The sequence below is a fragment of the Phaenicophaeus curvirostris genome, chromosome 7 (assembly GCF_032191515.1).
Source record: "Phaenicophaeus curvirostris isolate KB17595 chromosome 7, BPBGC_Pcur_1.0, whole genome shotgun sequence".
NCBI classification, from domain to species: Eukaryota; Metazoa; Chordata; class Aves; order Cuculiformes; family Cuculidae; genus Phaenicophaeus; species Phaenicophaeus curvirostris.
In genome coordinates this window covers 15511885-15530955 of record NC_091398.1, presented here as the reverse complement: position 1 = coordinate 15530955, position 19071 = coordinate 15511885, and the positions used below count along the sequence as shown (strand labels likewise).

At 38.3% G+C, this 19071-nt stretch overlaps 1 protein-coding gene across 15 annotated transcripts in view; it reads left to right on the top strand.

Moving 5' to 3' along the window:
• Positions 1–19071, top strand: part of ABI2 (abl interactor 2) — a 69774-nt gene that overhangs the window by 43547 nt on the left and 7156 nt on the right. For 3 of the 15 annotated variants that reach the window (XM_069860976.1, XM_069860968.1, XM_069860966.1), the window contains 7 exons: positions 5402–5499; positions 6230–6376; positions 7418–7542; positions 8492–8668; positions 10070–10228; positions 14517–14603; positions 14899–15072. In XM_069860976.1, coding sequence (XP_069717077.1) covers positions 5402–5499; positions 6230–6376; positions 7418–7542; positions 8492–8668; positions 10070–10228; positions 14517–14603; positions 14899–15072 — 967 coding nt within the window. The remainder of the gene's footprint in view (positions 1–5401; positions 5500–6229; positions 6377–7417; positions 7543–8491; positions 8669–10069; positions 10229–14516; positions 14604–14898; positions 15073–19071) is intronic. The other 12 variants (XM_069860981.1, XM_069860971.1, XM_069860969.1 and 9 more) reach the window with 7 other exon arrangements.

Below are 19071 nucleotides of genomic sequence, written 5' to 3'. Positions count from 1 at the left end.
GATTCTTTTCAGCTTTTCAGAGAAAATGATTCTTTTCTATTTATAAGTTTGGAATTAAGGTAACTTTTTTTTTATAATGCCAGTTAAAATATTATTTTAATTTTTTTTTTACTATATTCTCTATTTTTACTATATGTTCCTGATCAGAAATTTGGTTTGGGAAATCACAATATGTCAATCAACTTCTCATTGCCACTTCTCATAGTCACTATGCATCAGCCTGAAAGGAGACAACTCTGAGGTGGCTACTAACCCTAGTTCCATGTGAATAATAATTTCCCTTCACCCTCCATTTGTTTTTCATAGCTGCAGAGAAACCTTGTCTTAGCTAACAGTTACAATATTAAACCAACTGACTGTAGGAGGGCTAACTATGCTTGTATCTGGATAGCTTAAATCTAAACTTTAATCCAAATATTAGGAAAATTCCACTTACAAGGGAGAGGAGTATCTGTAGTATCTACTGTCAACAAATCAATTGTTTTAAGACTTTTTGTATTTACCAGATGTGATTCTTCAATTACTTTACATAGTGGATGTGGTAAAGACAGGTAAACTCACTTGCTGAAGTTTCTGCTTGTGGTCATTTGCCAAGATAGGATTGAAATTTAGGTATTTAACTTCCATATCAAGAGGTTAATCAACTGACAAACATATGGTTTAATTAGACATGAATAGTAAGTATTCGAGTGTCTGAGTACTGCCTGAAAAGGAATTTACTTTTAGGTAGCTGGTGATGGGCCAAACTCTGTTCATCTTCTCTGTAATGTTAACAAGATGAAGCAAGGTGGTGGAAGGCAGTTTTCATTCAGGCTTAGGTTGTTTTGCTGGAGTCGAGTATAAAATTGCTCCAGGGTAGGTAGCTGCTTGAAGTTGGTGAATGTAGTCCGTGGAACATCACTGGTGGGGTGCATTTTCTTATTAGATATTGGGCAAAAGATTATTCTTTTGACACCCTGGAAGTTCTAGAAAGTCTGATTTGACCATAAAACACCACTCAAAAATTTCTAGGCTGAGTCCAACTTCCGCTTTAGAAAGTGGGTCCTCCTGAGATTGATTGTGCGGAATATCTGGTATTCAACATTTTTGGAAAAAAGAAAGCGACACTTTATTTTGGTAGCTGAACTGACAATGAGAAGTTCTTTACAAGAATGAGGATGTGGATTGACATCTTTGTTGCAGGTAAGTGCCTTACAGCAATGTAAATACACAGTGAATTAGCACAAATAGTTTTTGCACGTCTGATGACCAGCCCTTATGTCTGACCAACTGTGTATTTCTGCACTTCTTGTTCGATGAGGTTTTTTTGCTCATGAAAGCTTTCCCAAGAAGTGAATTGAACCAACTGCAGGATTTCTCAGTTTTAGCCATTTTATTTCACTACGGATGTCTTTTATACAGTGGAATGCTAAAGAAGCTCAATCTGTCAAATGCTTATAAAAATGTAACTGTAAAGGAAACTCAGTCATATCTCATGCCATGGAAAAGATGATTTAATCACTGGAATCTATGAAAAACTAGTTGCCAAAACCCAGAATTGGACAAATAATTTTTAATTATTAAAAAAATTAAACTTAAAACTATAATTTTCTAAGGGCTTTAGTCAGTCCTGTATAGTGTCTTGAAATCATCAGATGTTACTTTCTAAAACTGTTGCTGTAGCTTAACATAGAAGATGTTGGATGAAATACTGTTGTACCCATTTAAAACAAAATGGTCCATAGAGATCGATTTCTCTACAGTTCACTTTATGGCTGCTGCTGTGGAGCTGGATCTCAGAGCATCCTCTAGGATGTGTTACTTACCAAGGATATTTGTTTACGCAGTTTCTTCCTCAGCAAAACTTCAAATTCCAGCTCCAATGCTGAAAGAGTTATGGCTTTGGTAGAGGATATTTTCTTCTGCAGTGTAGGTGCTTGCTAATTCGTGTATTAAAAGCTTCTACAAGGTATCTAGTAAAAAAAAAATCTTATCCAGCTCACTTCAATTCATACTATTTTCTACCTCTTTGCTTCTGTGGGAAGAGGGAAAAAAAATGAGCTGGAAAAATCCCTGCATACATTCCGCGTAGACCCTGTGCGCTGCTTGTCTGCTCACAGAGGTGTCTTCCTGCCTTTAGAGCAGTCAGGTGGGGTTATTTTCTGAGCTTTTTGATAAAATCATTACTGTCTCTCTTTAATTTTTTTCCTTTTTTTAGCACAGCTGTTAGCAGGTTTGGCAGTTGTGAGTGGAAGCAGATACTCCTTTGTGTTTCTGGTTGCAGGCTTTTTTGCAGCAATTGCCTAAAAGAATTTGCAAGCGGTTAGGTAGAACCCAACCACAGATCCATGGGGTCCTGCAATCAAAAAAACCACCAACAGACAGTTGTATTCCTCTGCTTTCACCCTCTAATTAAACCAGTTGAGCCTGGATAGTTCTAGCTGTGTGGAGCTAGGGGTAACGTCATCAGAAACAGTGGGATTTCTCTCAAATTCCAGCTTACTCCTGAAAACATATGTTTGCAACTTGACAGCAAATGCAAATGTGATCTTGAGTTTAGTGGTTGCTCCAAATTTTAGAAGTTTGTAAGAGGCTTGTGTGTTGATGAGAATTTGTGTACTGAAACTACTTTTAAAAGCGTATGTGCAAAATGGAAAAGGCAAAAGAGTAAAGTTTTGCAAGAGAGGGGTGTTAATGGCTTTACTTTTTTTATTTCGCCTGGGTTTTTTTTCTTCTAGTAGAATTTATCATAGAAGGGGACAGTTGGGAATGTTACAATTTTTGTATCTCAGCTGAAGCTGGAACTTGTATAGTTTTAAGTTTTCTTCCCTTTTCTCCCCCTCCCTTTTCTCAAGGCAGCCTGTAACCTTTTTTTAGTGTGTTGAGTGATGTTATTTTCATAGATCTGTCAATTTTGATCAGAACTGTTGGAATAATTTTATATCCTTCAATTCTCTTCTGTGCTTATTTGGCCTTGAGTCAGAGGGAGTAACTCAGGTAGGGTTGTATAACTTAGAGTAGCTAATCTTAAAGCCACCAGTCCTATCAGGTTAGAAGACAGCCCGGTAAACTTTATTACCCGCTCTTCCAGCCTTTCTGTTTCAATGTTGAAAAATCATTACAAAGAGCCTGAAACCAAGCTTACTGTCAGTGCATTTCCCCATTTTTCAGTATAGTCTTTCTTAAGAATGGCTTCTTTGTCATTGAAGTTTCTTGGTTACAAAAGGATCACTTTTTCTTTGTCTATATATTCTAAAGCTTTCTTCCCATCCCATGTCAACTCCAGTGAGTGCTAGTTACTTTCCTCTGTTCGCTGGAGTTTTGCATTCGTCAGACAAGTATTACTTCCACTTCTTGCCGTATACTGTGCGATGTCACTGCATCCTCCGCCTCTGCTGTCCTTTCCTTTTGTGTAGCTGTAGCTCAGTTGGAAGCCTAAGTCTTAATTTTTGTTCCAGCAATGATTGCATATGAATAAGATTCTTTATGGTTAAATATATGCAATTTTATGTTAACTATAAAGTGATAGCTAGTGGTTACATCATCTGGTAAAAAACAGTAACGTAGCCATTTCAAACACTTAAATGAAATATTCACGGGAACACATATTGGTCTAAGTTTGTCATCCAAAGACATCCAAACACCCTGGCCAGCTAGACTTAATGGGCTGTCTGAAATGTAGCCAGTGGCAATGCAGTGAGTATTGAGTTAAGGTGGGGTTGTTTGTTTGTTTGTGGGGTTTTTGACAACTCGTATAGGTAGGTGTGTGAAACAGACGTCTCTAATGAAAGAGGAAATACAGGGGGTGCTGCAACTTTAAAAAATATTTCAGATTTTGTGCTATTTCTCAATGTTCCGTGTATAGAATAAAATATACTTCATTTTACACTTTCCCTCTTTCCTTCAAGTAGTTGTAGTTCAGTGCTTACCTCATCCCTTATCTGAATTAACTTTAGATTTCTTGTTGCTTGGAGTTGGCTTAAAGGACTTTATAATGCTGTGCAAAAGAATTTTGTCTTAAATTGATTTTACAGGGCACTCTTGCGCAATTAAATCCAAATGTCCATTTTTTGAATCTAACGAAAAAAAGCCCTTCCAACACTTGGTTTTCTTTTCCTTCCAGCAAATTGAAAATGTGACAGCCCTGGGATTGTTCAGAGCCAGAGACTCAAATTTCAGTGGATTAGAATACTGACTATTGCTCTTCACACTGTTCTTGATATTTATAAATTCACAAATCTAGACACTGTCAGGATTTTAAGCACACTGTTGTCAAAATATAAAGGAGTAATTTGCCTTTAATGATGTTTGCAAATACTCCTAATGTCTCGATGATTGTGCTTTCTTTATATGGGAGGTGGGGGTAGTAAGCAGGACTTAAATTTTGGAAATAAGAAACATTGTGAAACAGAGCATGACAGAAACAGCAGTGAAAGGGATGTGAACATACTTATTTAGGTTTGTTGAATATCTAAGCGAGAGTTTGAGCATTCATAAATCAAAGCTGTTTGTTAACAGAGACTCATGAGAAATCCATGATTCCTGTAAGGGTGCATGCATTGACAGAATTATGCTTGGCTGGCAGTTTACAGACAAGCAAATACCTACATTGGTAACAATTCTTTATGATTCCTAGATTTATCAGTCAGTCAAGAATGCAAATGAAGTTAGAGTAAACTCTTTTATATAAAAGTTATTTCATTAGTATTTTAAACTGAAAGAGAGAGAGTGGACAACTGCAATAACATTGCATCATATAACTGCCAAATAGTTTTCTCGCCTTCTATGTATTTATCAGTTCTTAGAGATTAAATTGCTACAGATTTGGTGGGGAAAAAAACCTACACCTTTGGTTTTTTCTCCAGATAGCTTTCTCTGTGTGTTTACATATACACAAATAATACTTATAATAAATATTATCTTAAAAAAATTGATACTGTACGGTGAAAACATTAAAACATTAATGGATCATATTTGGAGATTACTTTGACTTTTTCATATTTTGACCTATTAGATAAACCTTACTATTTTTAAAGAGTATTCAAAAATATTTTTGAACTTTTTTTTGTTATTTTTCAGTAGCGCAACCTGAAATAACTATTCTTATCTCAAAAGGTGACTGGGAGGTTTAACCAAGTTAAATTCAGTGTCTGTGTTGTCAGTGGTTTAATGTTTATGTGATAGCCTAAAGGCAAATTCACTTTCCATAGATACAATTTTTAAACCCCAATCTAATAGAGTCCTTTGAGCACAACTCTTGACTTCTAGCAGAGTGGAAATTGCATATAAAATGCATGGCCTCTCAATTTTTTTGTTTGTTTAGACCTTCCCTACTTAGAGTTAATTGATGAAGGCATCTCTGTCTCTCCCCCTAGAAGCTGAGCTTAGTGAAGGCCGTTTTTCTCCCCGTTCTTTTATGCAGGTCAGCACACAGAATATGAAGATGGGTGGGCTGCCTCGTACAACACCACCCACCCAGAAGCCACCAAGTCCACCAATGTCAGGAAAAGGAACTATTGGGTAAGTTCAGTTACCAAATATGTAAATGGCTTTGGTGAACGAAAGGGAAAAAAGGGAAGATTTTTTTGTTTGGTGGTGGTAGTTGTTTTTTTTTTTTAACTATTTGCAAATATATCCGCATCCTGTTATCTTGGTGATGTCTTATATATCATTTAGCACATTTCTGTCAGAAGAAAGTGGCCATCACTAGCCTTTCTCAACAGGAACTTTATTATCATTGCAGAACACTTAAAATAATGTGCTTTAGAGTAAAAAGTTACTAGGTGTGTGGCTTTCACAGGTGTGCTAAACAACTGGAAAACTAGTAGGTGGCACTGTTTATTAATTTTTTTGTGCTGTGTGTGATAGAAGCACTTTCCTATTAAGTCTACAAACTTGACTTTGACCTTAGGAAAGGGTGTTATAACTGGGATGAATGTTGGAATGTGATGATGTATATACCTACGGACCATGGAGCTTTACTTTTAAAACAAGATATGGGTTATGTTTAAGACAAGAATGGGATGTGCAACACGGTTTATGAATAGGAAAAGCATCTGGAGACTGAAGTACACGAAGAATATCCTTAACTGTTTTTTGTCATCCTACAAAGTAGATACTGCAGACTTACAGACACTTTTTAGCTGCCTTTACTGACCAGTATGTAGCTGTCTTTTAAAGAGTGAAAAAAATCTTTGGTTTTGTCTGTATTGTCTCAGTTTGCTTCTGAAATATGCTTGTTGTTGTGTAGGCGTCACTCTCCCTATCGTACGTTGGAGCCAGTACGTCCTCCGGTGGTACCAAATGACTATGTGCCTAGCCCAACACGCAACATGGCTCCCTCACAACAGAGCCCTGTTAGAACGGCTTCTGTGAATCAGAGGAATCGCACATACAGGTATTCCTTGTAGTCTAGTACAAAGTGTGGTTAGTATTGTGTAATCATATGGACAAAAAATGCTACAATAAATACCAAATCCATCTGCATCTCTACAGTGAAGCTTACTAATTCACTGTGTGGACTGGGAATGTCATTTGGCATGGCAAGAGTGCACTCTAATAAAACCAGGATAGTGAATCACATTAAGATTGTTCACTTAACCACTTAACCACCTTAATTTTAGTGCTATCACTTAGTTATTGCACTTAATGAATTACGAAAATTGTGAAGTCTTTCAAGTAGGTAGATGGTGATACTATTTTATGAAATGCTTGCAAAACTTGAAAGAGACTGTACAGAGCTTGCCTTCTGCATGTTGAAGGACTACATAGTGTGCTTACAGTTCACATTTTTGTTAGAAGAGTCTTTGATGTCTGTAGATTGAGTAGCCAAAAGAGCATTGTATTTGGAAGATACCAGTAACTTCAAACACAGAATAAAGCTGAACTTTACTACCAAATGTTCTGCAGAAAGCTAGCCTTTTCTCTAGGATGATAAGTTTCATGGTGTGACAGGTCTAAATGCTTCCTTGAAATGTTTGATTTTTAAAATTCCTAGGTACCTGGGAGATGGTTAAATGGATGGACTTTATTTAAAACATAAGAAAATCTGTCTTTTACTTCACTATCTTATAGTTTGCAAACTTCAGTCATCTCGTATGAAAGTGTATAAATTAGAGTCTACCTGTTTTATAAGTTATAGGAAAAATGTGTATATTTGCTTATTTGGGGTTTGACAATATTGGAAAGACGTGATTCGGAACAAAGTTCCAAAAGTGTTTCATTTTTGTGCAAGTTCACTAAGACTAACTGCAATACCTGTTGTTGTCAAAATGAAGATTTTTAGGAAAAGTAAGCCCTATATAGGCTTATATTATTCTTGTTTATTTTTTCTTGTTCCTGTTTCTTCTCTGCATTAGAAAGGTGCTGTGTAACACATGCTATGTTCCAGCAAGCACAGCAGCATATTCATACCCAGGGTTATTTTGGTTTCTTACAGCAGCAGTGGGAGTAGTGGAGGAAGCCACCCAAGTAGTCGAAGCAGCAGTCGAGAGAACAGTGGAAGTGGAAGTGTGGGTGTTCCTATTGCTGTTCCCACACCGTCTCCTCCCAGTGTCTATCCAGGTAAATGGAAATATGCTGTTATTCTTTCTGACCCAGCATTAACCATTAGCATTTGCAGGTCTTCTAAAAATGGTTGCTGAGTACACCTCAAGAGGAGCCTTGAAGTCCATTGTCTAGAAACATACAAGCCTTGAATTGCTTGCTTTTGATAGTATGAGTTAGAATCAAGTAGTGTCTTTACTGGAAGTGCCTGATGTGCCGTAATGCTTCTTTTATATATTAGCTCATCACAGTTTTTTGCCTGGCTGCCTGCATGTGGCTAGGTAGGACACAACATCTTTTTCAGTGGGCTTGGGAAATTTTCTTCCTTGCCCTTTTAAGCAAATAAATGTTTTTTTCATTGGCTATTCATGCACATATGTAGAAGCATGCTTTTAGAAGATTAGGTGAAATGAGAGGCTCGCACAGAGTAAATCTTTTTCACGTTAATGCAAGCCTGGCTGAGTTGTCACAAAGAGACACTTGTTCAATGTAATCACCCCAGTCTTTCAAAAAAATAGGAACTGATACTAGTACTCCTTTTTCCTTTGCTCAGCCCTTTCAGTGAAGAAAATTTCATAGTTGGCTTGCGGTGTGATCTGAAATACATAGTGCTTCTGAACCAAAGAACTGTATTTTTTCTAATTTGTACAAAAGCTGAAGGCAGCCATGCTACAGACCAATGTGTAAATAATAAGGTGTAAAGACATCTTTCAAAAGCAATGGCTTTCAGTGAAAAGTTCTGGGTTGTTCCCTTAGGACCTGGAAAGAAGTGGATTTGCTTGACTCTCATTTACCGTCTACATAGGAATGAGCCTTTCTTTAACAGTGCCATTTTTGTCATCTACTCATGCATTCTGAACTACAATGCATCTAATAAATAGCTAACACTGAACAGTCAAAGGCTTTCTCTAATCCTTGCTAACATATCTCCTTATTAACTCCACCTCTTCCTCCTCTCTTCACTTAGCCCCTGCTGGCTCGGCTGGCACTTCTCCCCTTCCTGCTACCTCTGCTCCTGCCCCCACTCCTCCTGCCCCTTCCTCCGCTGCCCCAGATGCTGCTGCTGCTGCTGCAGGAGCGCAGCCCCTTGCTGATGGCTTCACCTCTCCAACTCCCCCTGCTGTTTCTTCCACACCCTCTACAGGTGAGTGTCTGCTCCAGCTGGTGGGCAGATGAAGCTAGGTGTGATCACAATCTGAGGCTTTTCAGAAGCAGTGGGGTTTTGAAATTATTTTTTTTAAAAATATAACTAGAATGTATCTGCTAAAACACAACTACAAGGTATTGGTTATAGTAGAAACTCAGGGTGTGTTGTTATAAACAGAAGTGGTTTATTTTTATATTTTTATTATTTTTTACATTTACAGAATTATTTATTAGGTTGTCATTTTATTGTGGTTTGGCTACTGATAATCTCATAGAATAATTATGTTTGGGGGAATCAGCACTGATAGTTCTGGGTCCTCTTTCAGTAATGAAATAAAAAAAAAGTGCATCTAGCAAAGTGTAATTTATATTACTTGTCTTTTCAATGGTTTCAAGTGACAAGTCTCCCTCCAGTGAACTGATATAAAGGGCAAATTTTTTTGTGTTCACTGTCAGGTAAAGTAGAAGTATTTGTTATGGAAAATAGTACTAAAGCATTTTGTTTTAATAGGTGGTACTTATGGTGTACGTTGCAACTTGCTTTTTTAATGCTTATGAAATTACCCTAATTTTTTTTTCTTTTTTTCTCATATGCTGAAGTTGCAGCCTATAGTACTTACTAACCATAATGCTGCTCTGTATCACCTTTTGATGAGGACTTACTCCTGCATTGTAAAGATCTCCTTTAGACAGCCAGTTTGTATATAGCTACCTATGTGCTTTATCACTTTTTGTTACAATAGAGGCTGATCACAACCATATGAATTGGTTTGCATGTCTTATTCCATCTCAGTAAGAATTTCATCAGGTGTCAGAAGAATTCCTGAAATCATATTTAGTTTAAGGTGCTGTGGTTCATACAGAATTAGAAAATCCTTGCACTAGAATCCATGGCTGTGACTAGAAGCGTCTGAAGATGATCCTGATCTCTGAACCACTTTTATGTTTAGAAGTGGAGCTGTGTCAAATGGGGCCTTAATCAGTTTTCCGTTTTTGATGCACTGTCAGCACCCCAGTTCTTAAGCCATATTGCCTCTGTATTTTTGACAAGTCAAAATCAAGGAGAGGTTAAGATTTTAATGGCTATAAATTCACAGTCACCATTTTATAAGAGAAATTTCAGGTTACTTACTATTTTTAAGGTCTTTTGTTTCCTGTGCTATTAGTGAGGTTGTTTGCATGGCTTCCTTGAAATAGAGTATTTGAAAAGACTGAATAGCGTACTGTTTTTGAGGTTGTAATGTTTGGTCCTTAAGGATCCCTTACCCCTGTTTCTCCTCTCCTCCTTTCTCTCCAATGCCCACCACTTTCTACTGGGGCATTAATTAACAGGGAGACAGACGCATTGGCGTGGCGCATTGTTCTTCTCTTGGCCAAAACATTTGTCCTTCTAACCTAGGTCACCCAGTTCAGTTCTACAGCATGAACAGGCCTGCATCTCGACACACCCCCCCAACAATAGGGGGATCTTTGCCATATCGGCGTCCTCCTTCGATCACATCGCAGACCAGCCTTCAAAACCAGATGAATGGAGGACCATTTTATAACCAGAACCCAGGTAAAAAACAGTTTTTCTGCTCTGTTGAGTTCAACACAGTAGTGAATAGAGTGGTCTTCCAATCTGGAATCTTGATGTTCTGACTCCACTGCAGATCTTGCTGTTAGTCTCAGGTAACTCCTGGCATGTTGGTGGTAGCTGTGCCAAAGCTGCAGTCCAGGTAGAAAGTGTTCAGCTTCTCTTATGCCAGCAGCTTAAAACAATGCTGGCTTTGTTGCCAAATAAATTACTTTTGATCTCACAATCCCTATTAGACAAACTTTAGTCCTTTACCACACTGTTTGTCATAAACCTGCTTTGGTGTGGGGTGGATGTTTGATATTCCACCAGAACACTGATTTTTCATTAATCAGTCTTTATCTCATATGCTTTTTCCTTCTGATTAATGGACAGTTCAAGAAATGGCAGTTGTTATACAAGGGTAAGCATTAGACACCTTGGAGACATCAGTGGTGTTTGGTAATGGGATGAGATGTTAACCAGGAATGTTGTGTCCTGTGGGTCAGGCAGAGCACAGTAGCTTTTTACCCAAGGCATCCTTTTCCCTGTGCTTCTTATGTGACGTGAAGGTTTTGATACCAGAGCAGGGGAAACATTCTTTGTTTGGCAGAGCTACAGAAAGATGCAGGGACATATGGAGGGTTCCTTATTAGGAAATGTCCTGTTACCAGCAAGCGCTACAATGCATTTGTGTTCTGTTATTGTGTGGTGGTGGGGTTTGGTGTTGTTTTGTTGGGGTTTTTTTTGTTTGGTTGGGGTTTTCTTGAAATTGAGCACTTAACTTGGAATCGGGTCGCATGCTGCAATCTGCGTTTAAGGGATTTGATCAGGTTGAAATGCTACTTCTTGTGAGCTACCCTGCAAAGAGATGTGTATACTTAATTGGAGAAGGAAACTGATGGCCCTGTTGGGAACTGAAGGGTGGAGGAGGTTATATGACTGAATTGCAGCTCAGCTGTCTGAAGTAGGTGGTGTTTGTTAAGCCCTTTATGTGCATATTGAAGGCTGAAGGGGAATAGGCAAGAAGAAAAGGATGATAGAAATGAAAGAAGCGTTTCAGGATTACCATTGCGGTAAAGAGGGTTTCTGACAACTGCTATGCATTTCTTCTTTAGCAAAGGGATAATTCTCTGCAAGCTACTATTGCATTGTTAGTAGGTAATCATAGGAAATGCCAAATAGACTTTAAAAATATTATATAACCACAACTCAAAAAAAGATAATGATTATGCTGATTGGTCACTTGAGCTGTAAATCAGAAACGTGCTTCTATTATAGTGGCCTGCTTGATACAACATAAACAAGCAGTTTAGTAAGAGACATTTTTATATATACCTAGCAGAACACAGAATTTATTAGCTTTGCAGTTACACTAAACCATGCTTTTTTGGCCTTTGCCTTGAAAGGAGGGGATGCTAAAGCATACATCATTGATGAAGACCCTAAGAAGAGTCTGAGGGGCTGTTGTGTGTGTAAGGAGCAGGGTTAGTAGTGAAGGACGGGCCACAATTGCTTCTCAGCTTTCCTGAAGAGAGGGAGAAAATGCAAACTTAAGAGGTGAAAGGGAAACCTTGTAACAGGCAGAGGAGTTTGCTAGCTATGGCTTGTTCTTCTTTGCAACCTATTTGGAAATAAATCAGTACAGTTTTTTCCACTTCCATTTTTTTAGTATGTTGGCATAGTCATTTTTGTTCATTCAGTTCACAGAAAGATGAAAAATACATGCCCTGCTCTGTTCTTTTGAATGCCACTTCTAAGGTAATATAATTTCTAGTTCATAGTTAGACTTTTTAACAGCTGAAAAGAAAATATTAAGAAACACAGACTCCCCAAATGATCTTGACATGTGTCTGTCCCAAAGCCACTCTTGCCAGCCATGCCACCTAGCAAGTGTTTCAGCTTTGCAGCCTTAGACACCTATCTAAGCAGTGTAGAGCTCAGCACAGCCTGTGCTGTGAGACAGCAAAAAACCCTGTGGGAGAAACTGGGCAAGAATTAAGATAGTGGTCTGCACAACACACTGTTTGTATAGCTGAATTCTTACCAGGCTGCAGCAATCTGGTGGAAGGCGCTTTTGAGCATTTCTGAATTAATTTTCAGCAGCTGTGTAGATGAACTCTTAATCTACCAATGGTCTACATGGGAGGAAGCTGGGAGGGAACATTTCAGCTGATGTTTATCTGATTTTTTTGAGATGGTAGGGGCATAGTGAAGTTTTTCTGATGCACTTTATAAAGTGCAAACTCATTAATAATAAAATATTTATTGTATTGGCTCCTAAAGGCCAAAACTAGCTTAGAGTCATTATATATCATATGGAGACAATAAAATATGATAGTCCCTGCACTGTGCATAGACTGAAGCAGGAAGCAAGTGGTTAAGATAAACAAGGAATGATGTCAGCTAGCGTTAGCATCACCGTTGTGATTAAACTACACAACCCAAACTAAACTAAGGGATTTTTTTGTACTTGCTTGGAGTACTTGTCTGGAGTGATTTATTTTTCTATGTAGAAAGCCTCATTATTTCTTTCAAAGAAATATATATATATATATATTTAGCACATGAACAGAGTACACCGAAGGGACCTAGGAAATGGAAGGTGATCTTATATGATAGGGTTATATGAGTCCATATGATGTTGAATAGAGGAAGCATTTTGAAACTGAACTTTTTTATACCATATGTAATTGAAAAGGCAGGGACTTCATAGTTGCATGAGAATGCTGAGTTCATGAATATTACTGCATTTCAGTGGGGCTTTGAAGTCAAGTTCTCTTCTCCTGGTTTGAAAAAATGCAAGACCAAATATTTTTCCGGCTACTGTGGTTACACTTGAAGGACTAAAGTACTCTTTGAGGTCATGTCATTCAAGTCAAAGAAGCTGTAATTAAAAATGTATTTCAGTTTTTCTCAAGAAATATAAATTAAATAGTGAGATAATGGAGCTTGCTTTAATGGAGATACAAGGATATTTTTGCAACAAAAAGGCTAGTTGCCCTGGTTTTTTTTTGTTTGGGGTGTGTGGTTGGGAAAGGAAAGTGAATGTGAGTGATAGAAGAAATTCAAAGCACTTTAGGTAATAGTTACTAAAATAAGCAAACAGAAGAAATTGAGGAATGAATGTTAAATGCCCTGGAGTTCTTCTAATTTGCTATGATTATGTGAATTAATTCTGAAAAATACTACACAATACCTGGCATTTTTCTTACCTCTTCTGGAATTAGTATGAAATTTATTTTTTAGTTCTGTTCTGCAAGCCAAATAAATGTACTGCTACGTAAAGTATAGACCTTTTCCCTCACTCTTTTGGACATGACTAAATGTTTTTGTATGCTGCTACTAACAGGGTAATTATTTAGTTATGCTGTTCCTGACGTGTGCTATCTGAAAAATAGTCTTGTAACTTGCTTAAAGAATATTACTGTGTTATCTTGCAAAGTGATGCTAAAACTGGTTAACTAATTTTTGACTTAACCAGATAACTGAAACTTTCACTCCTGACTTAAACCACAGTTTAGTGTTACAACATTTGCAACTGGCTGATAGTATATTCTTTAAACATGAGTTCAGATGTATTGTACAAAGACAGCTCTTCTGGTACTAGTGAAAGGGCGGTTTGGAATTGGGCGCAGTGATCTGCAAAATCAGATGCGAGCACATCTGGAGTAGGCCCTGTTGTCTGGCAGAAGCACAATGTGCTTTGTTCAACCAGTAAGGTCAGAAGTCCCATGTCTTCCAAGTATGCTCAGTTCTCAAAGGCATCTTTTTCTCTTCACCTAAAATAACTGTTTTGTTTTTTTTTTCTTTTGGCCTGTATTTTGGAGAAAACTAGTTAGATCTACTTTCATTACTAAGGATTTGTGGATGCTGTTACAGAAGTCACCTCTAGATGTATCAATTTAATCTGAAATGTGGAGGATTAGAGGCAGAGAATCCTCTTGATATCTTTGTTAGTTAGGTCTGTTCATGAAGTGCTATATTGCTGTAGTAATTAACTTAATTTAGGGAATCTTGTGGTCAGATTAGAAGAATGCTCCAGAATGGATTCTTAATCTTATGAAAAAGGGCTGGATTGAGGATTGTAAAAACTGAGAAATCTCCTTGAAGTAAAGATTTGGGAATATGCCTAAACCACTTGAGCTGTTTTTCCTTGAATGTCAGCCTTTTTATTTCAGCTTCTTGGCATACTGCTATGCTGTCTGAGTGGTGGTGATGTCTACTTTCCTGTTAGCTGCTTTGTTGTGTTTCTAACTGAATGCCTCTCTCTTTTTAATTTCTGTGGCAGCATCCCTTGCTCCTCCTCCCCCCTCCATCCTACAGGTAACTCCACAGTTACCACTAATGGGATTTGTGGCCAGAGTTCAAGAAAACAGTAAGTTTGCTGCTTCCTTGTGCTATCATTTATTACTGGATGTGACTTTTGTTTTGAGTGGATGAAAGATTTGTCTGTACATAGCCAGAATTCTGCCTTCTACTGCCTCTGCAAGTTTGTCCGAAATTGTGAAGGGAGGGAAAAGGACATAATTTTACTGGAGGAATCTGAATTTTATTGTCTCTGGCATATTTCCATTGGTACTAGTGCAACTAATTGGGATAGGGAGTATTACTTCAACCTACCACCATGGTTCTAGAGACATTTTCAGCGTTACACTACTGTTTATTTTCAGTTTCAGATACTCCTCCCCCTCCACCGCCTGTGGATGAGCCAGTGTTCGATGAATCTCCACCTCCACCCCCACCTCCAGAGGATTATGAGGAGGAGGAAGCAGCTGTGGTGGAGTACAGTGATCCATATGCTGAAGAGGACCCTCCCTGGGCACCGAGGACCTACTTAGAAAAAGGTAGGTTTAGAGCTAGCAGAGATGGTAGGGTCATGTTTGTAACAACGTTTTGTATAAGCTCCTGCCATCCTGCTTTGGGCACAGAATCTGCCTCAACGCCTTCGTTGCCAGTATTTGGTCTTGTGGTAGAGGTGCTCCTCCAAATGGTGACTTAAAGAATGAAAGTTAAGCTACTTTTCTGAATCTGACTCTTTCACCCCTTATGATTAATGATGATTAGCTGACTGATTATGTATTTTTTTAAATGCTTTGGAATCTGCTTAAGACTCACCTCTCAGTAGTCCACCTGATCAAACTCGTATGAGGCCAAAAATGAATGGATCGGTGCAGTAATTGCACTTGAATTTTGCCCACGTGGGTGCATCTGGAGAAGTGCTGCATTGTGTGTTTGGGGCTCTGGAAGGTGCAATGCTGCATTGGTGTGGGACGATTATAAAGCGCTGCATCTGTGTAGGGGTGACTGAAGCAATGCTATGTGGCTGCATCTAGATGTTTTCCATTTCTGAAGCAGTTGTGCAGAAACACGCTGGAGTAAAACTACAGATAAAATAAACTAAGTAGGTAAATGGCTTAGGGGCACTTGAATATGAAAACTTGTGCTGCCTGGTGTCCTCCTATGAAACAGGGTCATGTGCCTCTTAGGGAAGGGAGTATAAAATCTAATGTTGCAAAGCAACCAGGCGCCTCAGCAGATTGACTGTTAGACATATTCAGGCTGCATTGGGGAAAAAATATCAAGAACACCTCAAAGGTAAACCCGGTGCTGGTGTTGAGGCGGGGTTGGGGAAAGAAGCTGGAGGAGGCACTTTCTCCCAACTCCAGCCCAAAGAAAATACTTCTATTCCTGAGGAAGATGGAGGAACATGTGGGAGTTCTTTTTTGTTGTTCCCTCACCCTCTGTCTAGGTGGTGTGTTTAGTTAAAGGAGTATCAGGATTTAGTGACAAGCTGAGACCATTTGTCAGTCACTGACTTCAGGGTTTTAGTATAAGTCTATCTATTGACCTCTCCACACCTCCATTTGACAGTGTCACTATTACTCTGTTGATGCACACAAGCTCTTTGCTTGAGTAAAAGTTGCTTCAGCATATTCTTGTCAGGGAAGCTTATTTCCAATGAGAGAGGACAGAGAAAAAAGTGGATCTTGTATACAAAGTACTTCTTTTGCTGTGTGGTTTGGAGGGTGTTCCTGATTATTGATATTGATTACCTGGCTTCACAAAATCATATTTTGGAGTGGTGTGGGGTTCTTCATGTTGCTTTTCTTTCTTTGGAGGAGGATGGCAAATTCCTTCTCATTAACACTACTACAGGTCATGTCAGCAAATACTGGACGTGCTACATTATTGAATGAATTCCTTCTTTCTGAATACTGAGAATGCACAGTATCTGCTCAGCTTCATTGTGGTTGATGTGTTATGTGCTGGATGAAGATTGCAGGCATGTTCCTCTGATAGGAGACTGAGCCTTAATGTTTTTCTTCTGTATTTTTCCAAGCATAAGACAGTCTTTTGTCTAATTCTACATTCATAACACTATCTTTGTTACATTTCTGTTATTCCTGCCACCTGGCCCTCAGCAACCTCAGTGGCATTTCAGCTAGGAGCAAAAGAGAAAAAAAGAGGACCCTGATGTGCATTGCCTGTTCATAGTGTCTCATACTAATGTGAAGTGCATATTTATGTGTGTATTTGTGGGGAAGAGAAGCCACTAATTCATGTGGCATGTGGCCTGGGAAAACAACTTTCTAATAGAAGAAATAATGACACTTGAATTACAGCACATGGTTCTGATCTCCTTTTCTGTGTGACTTCTCTGAGCTTCTGAACTAAAATAAGTCATACAAGGGCACGTATGTACAGACCTGTTCCAACTCTCCAGGTGTTTTTGTTTTCATTATTTACAGGGAAAATGACATGGGATAGCAAAACTGTAATGGGAGTCTTTAAAGATAAGCTGGAGAACAAAACATAATTTTGACCTGTATTTTGAAAACTAATTACTAAAACATCTAAAAGGTTGGTCTGTTCTCAGCAACACTCATGAAAGTAACAAAAATATTAAAGTACTTAGAATATATGAAGAACTGTTAAATAATAGTTTTAGGATACCATAAAGAATGAGATATTGACACAAGTATGGATTCTGTTGTAGTTATGTGAATAACTCTTCTTATATTTTAGCCCGTGCCTTGACATTTTACTGCTTTGCTACAGTTGGGAGGGAAGTGCTTAGTTGTGATTTTTTTTTTTTTTTGTTGCAAACAAGCTTTAATGAAAAGCCCTACGCTAAAAGAGGACTTTCATACTCAAAGAACGGGTATGTTTATCCTGCTGTGAACAAATAATGCTTCATCTTCTGCAAAATAATTATTCCTGTGGCAACTCCTTAAGTTGCTATAAGTAGTATTCTGCGCCATGTGATTCAAAGCAAACAAAACTGATGGAAGGAAATGGCTGTTCAAACACTGTTAATCCCAGTAAGGAGAGTAGCAGTTCCTAGGATTTGCTCTTTTGGCATGACTGTTCACTTATTTAAGTTCACATGGAAGCGTTTCTAATATGATTAGTCTAGATAATTTTTGCAAAAGTGAGAATGGAGAAGCTGTGCGACATCAAGGAGGTGTCATATATATTGCTCCTCAGGATGCAGCCCTTCTGTAGAGGGGTCATACAGTGTGGGGTTGTATATTTAACACTGAGACATGCTCTAACATGCAGCTGAAGCCATTAGGATACATTTACTGGGGATGTTGAAATTGAGGACAACTACCACTGGCAGCAGTCATCCAGTAGTATCCGGGAAAGTGTGCTGCAGTTTTCCATTAAGCTGTGTGTCTCATGTGTGGCATGAAAGGGTAAGAAAACGTCCCACATTTGCAAATGAGACAAACAGAAATGAGTAGCCAGAAGGAAAAATTGCCTTCATACCACACAAAGAAAGTGTGTGGTCAGAGCTGTTAGACTTCGGTTGGATAATCAGTCTGACCTGCATTTGTGGTCAGTTTGATGTAACAAAACTCATCCAAACTCTGTGCAATTGTTGAAGAACCAAAGATTGGAAAAATATCAGCCAAAATGCGTAATTCTGTTTTTCATATGTGCATTGAAACGAGTTCAGATAGAGACTGAAAGAGGCCCTGGCTCAGCCTCGCAGGGAAGGATGCCACCTCCTGGGTCTACGTACTGCTGCTTCCTGTCTCTTCTGGAGCCTTTTTTGCAATAGTGGCTCAGGCTCCTGGTAACTTGTGCTCTGTGACAAGCTCACAGCTTGAACTGGTGAGATTACAGACAGAAGGATTAAACAGTCTTTTAGAGAAAAGAACATTGCCGGTGCAAAAGTAAAATGCAAGAGGAAGCAGTGATGATGTGAAAACAAAACCAGGCTTCAGGTAGTTTTATGATGGGCTTAACAAGAAGTGAATTTTCATCACAAACTTAGGGAAGAGTTTCCTACTTGTGAGCATGAAATAATGAATCCATTCAGTATCAGAAGGGACTAGAGTACACTATAAAAAATGAGAAAGAAAGGAATTGGAAGTTACAGTGATCCTTGCATTATTACTATTATAAAGAGAATGAAGAACAGCACAGTGACCCTAAGAAAAAATTTTTTTTGATGAACAGATATACAAGCAATTAAAAAGGAATTTTGAAGAACTTAAGTTGAACATATTGTGTTCATATAGTGACTTTGTTTTTCAAGCTATAAGTGTATTCATTTTTCCATTTGTATTTTGTTTCCTTAGAATAATGTCTAAAACTAGTTGAAGTGAGTTACTTAACAAATGTGCTGGCGTAAGTGCAGAGTCAGGAACATGTTTTTTTTAAATATGCTCTGCTCAAATGATACAAGTCTCCTGTTCAGGAGATTTTATTTTTTGGAAAAAAATAATCTCTGTACATACTCTGGTTCTCCACCGGGATTGGTTTGTATATAATCTCTTCAGGATCCAGGTTTCCCTAGTAAATATTTATATTGAATTCTGTGCTCCCTCAAA